The 11661-nt window shown below is 48.9% G+C and overlaps 1 protein-coding gene across 1 annotated transcript in view; it reads left to right on the top strand.

Annotated features, from left to right (window-relative positions):
• Nucleotides 1–3384: 3384 nt before the first annotated feature.
• LOC128721508 (protein winged eye) overlaps nt 3385–11661 on the top strand; it is a 57146-nt gene continuing 48869 nt past the window's right edge. The window contains exon 1 of the mRNA XM_053815268.1: nt 3385–3715. Within this exon, the coding sequence (XP_053671243.1) occupies nt 3394–3715 (322 nt within the window). The 5' untranslated portion in view covers nt 3385–3393. The remainder of the gene's footprint in view (nt 3716–11661) is intronic.

The raw sequence follows: 11661 nt of genomic DNA, 5'->3' as shown, positions 1-11661 counted from the left end.
CCGTGTGCATCCTGAGGCGGTTTTTTTCTTGCTTTCTTTTCGTTGCCTATGTTGCTGTCTTTTATTTATACATATTTTTTTTTGTTTTTGCCTTACTCGCCAACTGCAACTGTGCGCTCCACGGCCAGATGATGATTGCAGATAATTCGCAAACATCGCAACCGACGGAGCACACCCACGTCGTTGACGGGCTTATCTGCTCTGCCACTTGACCATGGCCACTTGGGCTGGGTGGGTGGGGGTTGCAATCGGGAAAGCCTGCCTGTCTGGGGGTTGAAATATTTCCACTCACCCGGTAGACGGGCACGCAAACTGGTTTTTCCTCCACACTCGCTTTTCCCTGTGGTCGCTCTCGCTCCTCCAGCGCTCCAATTAAACCTGCCCGAGCGGACAAAGTCGCTGCGGGTATTTCCTAGCCGTGTGATGTGTGTGGGGTGGAATGTGTATGTGTGTGGTTGAGGTTTTTCTTTGAATTTCCATTATAATCCCTGTTCGCAAACACAAAGCCCAAGCACAGAACGGCGCCCGGCGGGGACGTCTCGTGTGCGTCTGGCGGGTGGCACACTCGGCCCTCGTGTTTCCACTTGCAGCGAGGGCTGTAGGCAGAACCAACGCCCTAGAGGGCGAATGTCGAGTCTAACGAACGCCGCTTCCCGCCTGGCAAACGGGTGAAGACGCTTGCAGGAAATTACTGGCAACAGTTTGTTTGACTTTCTGCCGGTTTCTTTGTGGGTTGTGATTAAAATCCTAGGCCCTAATCGGAAAGAAACTGCGGCAGCGTTTCTGGTTGGAAACCCCTTCTCGCCGGGACCGCGCAAAAGTCGCGCGCGGCTCGTTCGATTGAAACTGGTAATGATTGATCGTGGGAACCAAGGCACACGTGACCATTGACGGACGTTTCTTTGAGGGGTGCTGGCCGCCGGTCTATCTCCGTCCTCCTCTTCGCCGGGCCGAGGGTTCAACCCAATAGGCATTGTGCGGCCTGGGGCTTCGGCACCGTTCGGCCCACGGGCAAATCTTTCGTCCTGAATGAACATTAAAAATAATTATATCCATTTCGAATCAGCACCTCATTTTCCCATAGCGCTTGTTTCAACTTTTTTTTGCCTCTTCTCGAGTTTTTTTTTCTTTCAACATCCGCCTTCGACGCCACATTAACGTTCACATTATGTCATTTCCATCGGCCGGGGGTCGTAATTGTCGTTGCATCCAGCTGTTTCGCAATCAATTTTCCGTTTTGACGTCGCTCGATCTCGGGCTGATGATTGCTTTGGGTTTGCTCTGGGCCACCGCGCGATGGAAGGTTAACCAACAAAACCTCAAAACATGCCCAGCTTGAGCGTGCATCCTGTGCGCCAAAGCGCACGATGGTGGTTTCTATTTTTTTGTATGATTTATTACGCAGTTTGTGTGTTTTCCATCGTTTCTTAATTGCCGTCTTTGTTGAGGTTTGTTGTTTTCTCTGTTTCATCCACGATTTCGATTCCTTTTCGATCGCCTGAGCTCAGTGAATGACTTACTTATCGATTGACCAGGAAAGGATCCCATTCATTTGCGTTTTCCTGTGGCAGTACCCTGGAGTCAACCAACGATGGCTGCATATGACGACCGCCCTAGGGCGTGCAGAAAAGCCATCCTGCCAAGTCCTGCGGAAAGCAGTGTTGAAGGATGGCTTTACTTTTTCGAAACGCATGTCACTGGCAGGCAAAGGAAGAGAGAGAGACTCCCTCCACTTAGCCGGGAAGTTTTAGCTTTGGCTTTTTAAGCACAATGGAAAATGAGTACAAAATCAATAACGAAATAGATTGACAGGACCCCGTGCGGACTTCCCTCTTCGGCCGCCGGAGGGAGGAGAAAGAAAAAAGCATCGCAATTTGTCAAATTATTTTCGTATCAAAGCAACGGACAAAGTTCAGCTCGCTTGTGCCAGCCCTATTTCGTCCCTTTCGATTATGGTGCGCATCACAATCAATTTTCTAAATGAGGTTTCGCTTTTTCTTTTTGTATCTCGTATCTCTGCGCGAAGTTTTCTGTCCTGATCCTTGCGATCGATTGCGTCCCGCATTACTTTAAGTGGTTGTTGCAAAGCGAACGCCGGCGATGGGGTCCTCCTGCCCGTCACGAATGTCCACCCGGGCCAAATGTCCGCGTGTACCCCCGTGTTTTTCGTTTCGCTTCGTGTGTCTCTCTCCCTGTGTGGATGGCATTCCTTCACACCCATTTTTGTCGGTCAGTTCCGCTCGTTAAGCGATCCATTACTTTAATTGAACGCTAAAACTGCCCCCGGAGGCGGCCGCGTACGTATAGCATCAAGCAATTCCGCAGCGGTATCAAATACAACATTTTTCCGCTTTAAGGTGAGTTAGAGTGTTAAAGGCGAGCGACACCACCACCACCAGCACGCTCCCGAACGGAAGCTACAAGTTCCCGTGTCCATCTTTGGGCCTAGTGAAAAAAGTGGCACCTTGGAACGGGAGACCCAACCCGGCCGGCGGGAATGTATTTGGCTACGTTTCCTTAAGCGATCGTTATCGTGTGCAATATTCATCATACTAAAACATAATGAACCTCCATCTCGTCGCGGTTGCGCCCATCTTAGACGCCGCAATCGGCAAGAGACCACGAGCCGGGTGGGCTCTAAACCCTTTTAAAGCCAACCGACCCACCGTCCCACTGGAGAGCGAACAGTAAAGATCACTTTTTCGTGCCTAAAACCAGCACCCACCGAAGCCCGGACCGGTTGAGAGGGAAATGGGAAAAATTGTGAAAAACTCACGTTCACGCGTGAAAGAAAAACTTTGTTTCCTAACGCGTTCGCTAGCCCGAAAGGGATGGTGTTTGTACTTTCGAAGACATAAATTCATTGTCAAGAAAAGAATCCCATCGCCGGCGCATATCCCTCCGGCCTTGGTCATGGGGCCGTGCATACAAACAGCTTAAATACAACATCAAATATTTACTCGCAGCTTTAGACGCGGCTCCGGGCGGCGGATGTTGCTTAGGCAACAAAAAAAAAAGCGTGTCTTCGTACTTCTGGGCGCATTATCGTCCGAAGTCCCAGGAAACACGCCTGCCATTAAACGCCGGATCCCTTTTTCCGAGCGCAAAGTAATTTCGAGAACATGCGGAAATGGTGTGACTTCTCCGGCCCTCCGGCTCGACGGAAACGGCTCGACTCGCAATGAGCGACGACGAATGGTAATGGTCTCTGTGCTAATACGCGATGCTTGTAGAGTGTGGGTGTGTATAGGCGTAGATTTAGACCAGCGCCGCAGTGGGGGATTTTTTCCCCGTATGAAGGGTCGGCGCGTGTTGTTGAGATTCTTTCGAAAGTTTTTAATCTAACCGCCCTACCGGTTCGTTCGTTCTCGTTTCAGTGTGCCTTGCAGAGGCATGTTGGGCTCTACTGCTAATGGTCGTTTAATGGGCCCTGGTGTTGGTTCATCAACGTCGTCGTCACTATCTGCCGCTGCCGCCGCACTGCAACAGCAGCAGTCCTCGCACACGTCACAACAGTACCACCCGCTCGGTCACCATCCGTTTCCGGGGTTGCCGTCGCATCATCACCACCACCACCATCACCACCACCAGCACCATACGCTGCAGCCGCAACATCCTGCGCTTCCTTCGCATCATCACCGAAGCATATGGCCGTCGCTGGGCGCAGCGCCTGGTCGAACTGCATTCGAGCTGCAAACCGCAGCCAATGGCGAAGGTATGTGCCGATTTTCTTTTTCCTGATGCAAATATAATTTTCCCACCCACACAGCACAGCCCAACCAATGAGTATGCGGGACAGGCGCGATCATTAAGCGCTGTTAGATTGTAAAGGCTCGGTTCTTTGCTGCCACCTTGATTGATGCCTCGCAGACAATTGAAGGCGCCGCACGGTGGGCTCTCGTTGGTAGGAAGATACTGTACACGCCTGACACGGGAGGTCTTCCGGGGGTTTTCTCACGTCATTGACAAAACACGTTCAACCGTTCGGTGTGCCGCTGCAGCCGGACCAACGCGGTGCGGCTAGAAATTTGAATAATTGTACCGCTTATGGCCGTTGCCAGGTGCTAACTTTCACGCCATTCCGCTAGGTTTCGAACGTCATCTCAATGGCGGCCGTTTTCCGCGAACCGACGCTGCTAAACAGGAGAGGCAGTGAGTGATGTGAGAAAGAGCAAGGGTGCCACCTTTGCCGGCCAATCCGGCTCACTTCTTCATCGTCGGCACGGGCATTTTGTTGGGGAAATGCATCCCCTACACGACCGTAACAAATGTTCGCTGTTCAATTCGGTTTTTTGTCCCTCCTATTTGCCGCTATCGATCCCGCTTTCATGCTTGATGTGATAGTTTAATTTTATTTTTGGCCCGGCGCTGCAAAAAAGGTCGATCGTGGTGCGCGCGGCCCTCGCTACGATGCAGCAGGACATTCACGGTTCACTGGCGTGGGGCGAAGGGCCAACGCGAAACGGGCGCAATTTGGCAAGGGCGCAGACAGATTGGAACATTTATCATAGCCCAGTTGAGGGTCTATTCACTGGGCTGCCGCTCGTATCGGTGCATTTTTTTTTGTTATTTATTTTGCCTCCAAAACGGTCTAAACTTTGGAAAATGATTCCATACAGACAAGGGCGCGTGAAACGCAAACAGACACGCGCGCTCGCTCGCTCGCATTCGAAAACCCTCACAAAGCTGTGCCGCAATTCATCGAAACATTAATCTACAAACGAGAAATTTTTGTTGTATAATATTTATTTTTCATCTCACAAATGCTCGCCTCTGTTCGATAGGTTTTTTTTTGGACCGCTGTAGCGTCGCCTGCATATGCCACACTGCTTCTGAATGCTTCTCACAAACATGCATTGTAGCATTGTGAAAGTGGGGAAAAATATGAATAAAAAAACTCTCTCTCTCTCTCTTTGGGAATGAAAAACCCATTCAACAGCGCGCCCCGAGCACTCGCTAATGCTCGATGATTTCCGGCCCTTTGCCGGCATTGTCGTCCGCACACAATGAGCGTGTTGTGCCGTGCTCTGTAACAACACTGCTCATATTTATTGAGCCTTTCAGCCAGAGTCCAGAGTTGCATCGTTCCCCGGTGCTGTTCCGGTGTACGGTGCAAAAAGCAAGTGCGCTCGTACGGAGCAGGGTCATTTGCACTTCGATCGAGAACGCCAACCTGCGATCCATGGAAGCGTTCCGTACCCATCGCCCAAGAGATGCGCTGGATGGCCAATTCAAATTAAAAGTAATAAAACATGATTCGGATCGATTGATGAATGGTGCCTCTCGTCCGTTATCGCCATCATTCACGTGCGCCTTCGGTGTAAATGATAACGCGGGCTCCATTTCTGAGGCCCCAGGGAGGAACCTCGCTCTCTCTCGAGGGTTACTAACGATGAGACGCAGAGAGACGACGGATGAGTCGAAGGAAGCGAACGAAACCTTCCGGGCAAAGTGATTAGGATGACTGGGATGTTTGTTTGCTCCTTTTGCGTGGCACCTTCATTAATCTGCCACCGAGCGAAGGCTCCTGGGGACCTTAACCGATGACTGCGCTTCCTTGGCGGATCCAACTCGGCCGCTCAGCGGAACTGTGGGAAGTCGTTCCGGTGTTGTTTCGACAGACCCGGTACGTCACGAAATCGGCCTAATGTTCTCGAGACGGGTTCTTTCTTTTTTCCTTCGCTGCCTTTTGCGTTCGGAGCTGCTCGGCCGCGCTTCATCGGCGTTAATGTAGACGGTATCATTCGAGCGGGGTTCATAAATCAAACTCACTCGGCTTACGCAGGCACACGGGGTCGGCACAACAGCGACTGGTGTTTCTGTTGTCTCCCGGCTGGGAATCCACTTTAGCGAGCGATGTTGTCAGTTTTCTTTTAACAAATGCTAACAGCATAATGGAGAGAAATTCTGTTTCTCTTCTACCCGACCGGGCTAGAATGAATATTGATGATGCGGACCAGCAGCGCTCGGGCCGGCTCGAGACACAACGGCACAGCTCCCGTCCGGTGGGGTTGACTCTTTTTTGTTTTGTTTTGTGTGCGACGGCATTTTGCTCCTGTTGGCTAGGGTGTTGTCAACCGATCACGGGAAGCCCGTAACGAGGACTGGAAAAAGTGCGCTTAATATCTATTGATCACCCGCCATACAGTTCCGTGCGTCGGTACTTAAATTTTCGACGTCCCTCAAGGACCGTCGATTACTGGGAGGATTAAATTGAATGATCCGAAGCACTTCGGAAATTTTGCACACCCATTTGCTCGTCGTTGGGTTTTTTTTTGGTTGCATAACCGTACCATCCGCCCAACATGCTCGAAAAGCCGCACATTTTAATCAAAAATTTTTAACCCTCCGGTAAATCGATCGGACGTTTCGTCTCGTACAGCGTTGAGCCATCGCTACCGAAGTCACGGTCCACTTTGTACGAATTTTAATGCAGCTCGCGTAGGTTTTTTTAACGATTTTTCGTCGCACCTCCGCTCGAAAAGTGTTGTGTTTTCCCTGGTGGCTGGCTAGGGCGATAGGTGGGTGTATATATCGCCCAGGTGCGAGGGAAAAGGATCCATCCGACGGGGTCTTTTTGGTCGCCACGGGACGTACTCGATGATGATGAAGACCCGACCGCAAGTTCGATGAAAAACCACAGCCCTTGCGCTGCTCTCCGTACGATTATACGGTCATTGAGCATCGGCCAGCTTTCCCAGCCCCCTGGAATGCCGATCGGCGCAGGTTGGGAACGGCATCCATATCCCGGGCGGCGGTCGACCGAATCGAATCGAATCGTGTCCTGTGTCCAACGCACCGACGATCTTTCTTTCCGGGATGCTTCCGGAGTGCAGGCAAGTTTTTTACATAGCCTTTAACATATTGAACCCCTTGGAGGGTAACGAACGGCCGACCCGAGAAGCTATCGAGCAGCAGCAGCAGCCAGGTGTGCCACTATCTCCGGGAAGCATATACGTCGAAGGCATAAAAAAGGCATCCGACCGCCGGAGGGACATTATTGGAGCTGAAGTTTTGCAAGTAAATCATTTTTCTCCATTGATTTTAATGCGATTCCGGTGGTTTCCCTCGATTCGATTGCTGATGAACCTTTTGCGCTTTTGCTGCGAGGTATGAAAAGTGTAAAATTCCGTAGTGTGAAACGCCCATTTGCCAACCAGAAGGATGTAATTTTGTGGTTTCATTGATGTGTTTCAGTTCATAATGGTCTTTCCACTTTATCTGGGGTATGCCTGGCGTAGTCGTTAGGATAAAATTTAAGACTACGAGAGGGAATTAGTAAATATAGATACAGTGCACGTGTGTCTATGATTTATGATGCGCTTTGCATGTGCTATTTAATGTTCCAATGAAAGGTGCATTCAATTATGTAAGTTATGGCACATGTTAGCCTCCATCAAGAACGTTCATGTTTCAAGTCGCTTTTGAATTAAAATGTCGCATGATCTACAATGTGTATAGGTTTTCATGACCCAACATCTAATCAACTATAACGATTTTTGAACGTCGAGGCAAATGACAGAATGCTTTAGACAATTCAGTTTTACGTCGTAGCAATTTATGAATACATATCTGCACGCTTGTCCGTTACAGTTGCGTCAAAATCGAGCAGCAAGGGAACGACTCAATAGAATATTTCAGTTGCTATGTACAATTTAGACAATTTTCTATATGATTCTATCGAAAGATGCTTGTTTCATTTAGGTCTAAGTTTGTAGTTTGAATAGCAATACTATACGTTGTCTCCTTCCATCATGTAGCACTTCTATCATTCAAATTCTCGAGCAGACGCTCCAGACCGAAGCATACGCATTTGCGACGCTTGTTGCCTTAACTGACATCACAATAAAAGCCGTATGCTCTGTTCGTCAAGCTATTCATTCCAATGTCAGTATCTCCCATGCTTGAGGGCGTAGAGTGAACAACAGCATACATGGCGTTGACTACACGCAAAGTTTTGTTGGGCAACTATTCCGCCTCAGCTGCCATTCCCCGGATGTGGCAGTGGAAAGGCACGAAAGACGGCAGCAGTACATTAATTAAAATACGATTGCTGAGGATCAATTTTTCGATCCACGCCAACATTAACCTGCCGGGGAGTGAGACACATCCGCGGCAAACCACGCCGGATCGGGACACGCTTGACGATACATGTGCGGTTCACAGCTGGGCGTGAAATTGGAATTGGTGCACGGATAAACCGAACATCCCCTCGGGCCGGGGCGAACGGGCGATTTTTGGAGGCTACAGGGATGCTTTGGTTTTGAGTGGATTATGTGGGGGATTTTCTCCTAACTTATCGTCCAGCCTGTCATACAACTGCGCTGCTGCGGTGAACGGAAGGATTACGCCGGTGAATCGTACCGCCTGCCGGTGGAGCTCAAGCGCCCGCTGGATGCTATTTGCTGACAGTTTTCGTGATGATTGAACATTAATGTTGGATAGCAGTTTTCGGGGGGAGAAAACCGTGCTGACCTTTGATGAGATTTTCTTTTCGATCTCAGGCGTGAAAAATGAGGGACGTGTGCATATGTGCTCCTATACGAGCTGATTTGATATTAATCCCTTTTTCCGAGGATATGATTTCATTTACTTACTTCTACAACGGTATTCTGGCTGCAAGTATGTGCATTTTGAATAAACTACTTACAGTCTACCAAACATAATACAATACTCAAACTGAATTTAAAATTCGCGTTTGCTAGCTGAATATCCTTCAAAGTTGGATTAAAATAATTCAACAGTTGTTGAACTCGTTGGTGTTACAAAACTATATAGAAAAAAAAGCGTTCTAACCTCGATGCAGGGTGCAACAGAGCCGTTCATTTCCATTTCCCAGGATGCAACAGATCGGTTACAATATGGGGATTGTTCTCGATTGCACCGATGCGTTTTCGGATGCACTTCCTGACCGATAAAAACTGCAAACAAATAACAATAACCGTTCGATGAGATGGCGAATTTTCTATCCATTTTTTTCCACCATGGTAAGATGAATGTCATGAAAATGCATCCCATATCGGTGCAGACGTCGGCTGTCCAGCGAAAACCGGGCCCGCAGGCTATTTATGGCAAGCCATGCCGACAAAACAGAACCCACCGCAAAATGCATCCGAAATGCATTCGGCGCAAGTCAGGGACGAAAGTGAATGCATGCAAGCCGAGGGGCCTGCGAGCGAACCTTGCAAAATACAGACGATTATCGTAAACTAAATAATAAACACTTGTCCACTTCAATCGTTTGCGGGCTTTTTCGGGACCAAACAGGAAAGGGCAAACTGCGGGCTACAGTTCGGAAAGTGAAGCGATTGCCCGTGTAGCCCGCTTTTCTGCTAGCTCGACCGCCATGTGGCCATTTTCGACAAGCTGCATCTGCAGTGCAATCGGCAATCTGCACCGTTGCATCACTGCACTCGCCGCGAATGCACGGAATAATCGTTATTCTAATTTTATCGGGACAATTTAAAACAATCAATCCGCATCGCGCACGGCCTTCGGGCCATCCGGGCGCAACTGTTTTATTGATATTGCAAATTTTCCTCCATTGGCGTTGGCGGGTGGAGATTTTCGGGCAAAGCCAACCAAATTCAATTCGAGAATCGCATACCGGTACGCGGCAGTCTCATCGAGGGCTTTGTGGAATTACGGCTGCTTTTACAGCGTCCGTTTTATGTGTTTGAAGGAAAAAGTGAAATTTATTACGTTTCATCTCAACCGTTCAGTATTTCGCGACGTAGTTTTTCCTTCGTCGAGCACGTCTCCCGCATTAACATTAGCCAGCGCCATTTCCTTGTAATCGCGAAACTTTTTTCATCACCAGCCAGCCTATCGGAATATATTAGAGAGCATTATTTAGAGAGCACGCTATTGGGTGATGAGGGAAACAAAAAGAGGCAACAAAAAATGGGTGAATGCAACCCAGACACGGGCCCTCTCGGCTCGGCGCCCCCATTTTTATTCGTTAGAGCGAGGCTGCTGCTGCTGCTGCTGCCGGTTATGTAAGGGAGCGCGTGCCGCGTGAACGGCTTTTCCTTATTTTTTTCCGTTCAATACCACCACTCGTGCGCTCGGATGGAAAAACCTCTCCATGCGAACCACTTTCGGTTGGCAAAAGCCTTTCGCATCGCACGGACTTTCGCTGGTGATCCCGAAAATGCCATCGGAGAATTGAAGCCCCGGGAGGGAAGAAAATTTAAATTTATTCACAAACTCGTCTCGTGCGCCGAGAGACGTCGTAAAAGTTTTTCCGTGCCCCGGCGTAGGTTGGTGTTTGATGAAAGATTTTTCGGCGTCGATGAAAGTCACTTGAATGGAAATTATTTCCGAGTGGCGGGAGCGAGCGCAGAAGAAGCACTGCTTGTGCGCCTTGCTGAGGGCGTTTGGCGCCCGGCAAGCCCCGGTGAAATTATTCCTCGGCCCGATCCGGGGGTTCTATTGTATGGAGAAATTTTAAATCAACCCCCCGGCGCTGGCTGGGGGAAGAGATTGATTTATGTAACGGATGCAATGGTGCGATGTTGTTGTATCGGCATATCGGTTACTGGCGCTCTTGACGCTACAGCTCCTTGCGGAAGTGGCTGAGCACTTTTAGTGTCGTATGGAAATGCCTGTAATGGCTTTAATTTTTCGCGCCAAATTTCCGTGTCTTACCTGTCATGTTATGATCGTCACTGTTGATCAGCCAAAACCCTCGTCACGGCGCTGGGATTTATTGCCCGGGAGCGAGAGAAAAATCGGCCCTTCGAGTACGTGCTCACGGTGAAAACTCTTCGCCACTTCGGTCGGCGGCCCCTGGGGGTATGTGTTCTAAGTAAAAAGGCATTTGAAAAGTTCGGCGCCAAAGTTTGGCGTTCACGTCGTGTTCGCGGGCTGACAGTTGGAAAATTGGAAACCCCTCCAGAAACCAGCTACCGTCGCGGTTCGGCAGCCACTTTTGGGGAGTGTTTGAACCGTCGAGTAGGGCTGGTACGCCGAAAATACTTCAAAGCAATTTTCCACTATTAGGTAATGCTGGCAGGGAAGCCTCATGATGTCAGTCGGAAGGGTACCGCCAAAATTCTAAACTCCCGACCGTGGTTAATTCTCGACGTAGCCGTGTAAGTGTGCCCAGCCACCTCCCGGTTTTAATGGCGGCTCTTGTTCGCTCCATCCGGTCGTAGATCATCGGCGAAAGGTGAACCGATGCATTATACAGTAAGCTACGTAATCAAGTGTAATGAATATTGATAGCACTTCCATCAATGCGATCGATTTGACATTTTTTTTTGTAATTTAGGATGAATGATTCGGTATAACGTACTGAAGCCACCGGAAAGTCCCCTGAATGTGCTATAATTTTTTTGTCCGTACTTTTATTCATTCAAAACACATCACCGCCTCTAAATCCGAGCCAAGTCGCTTGTTTTGACAAGTATTTTTTCTTTTAAATTTATTCGTTGAATCTTATTTCTACTTTCAACCCACAATCGTGCCGTAACTCCCTTCAGCCAGCAAGCTAGCGTAATTTTAGCTCTATTCAAGCTTCGTTTTGCATAACTTCAAATTTGTTCTCTTCATTAAGCCCCCTCATTCATGGGTCCCATTGAGAAGATTCAAATTTTTGAGGGTCATTTAACGTACTCATTTAACATCATTAAAGCTCACTCGAGTGCGTACAATTAC

Source organism: Anopheles nili, chromosome 2 (assembly GCF_943737925.1).
Source record: "Anopheles nili chromosome 2, idAnoNiliSN_F5_01, whole genome shotgun sequence".
Taxonomy (NCBI): Eukaryota; Metazoa; Arthropoda; class Insecta; order Diptera; family Culicidae; genus Anopheles; species Anopheles nili.
Note: the sequence above shows the minus strand (reverse complement) of the source record. Positions and strands in the feature narration are given on the sequence as shown.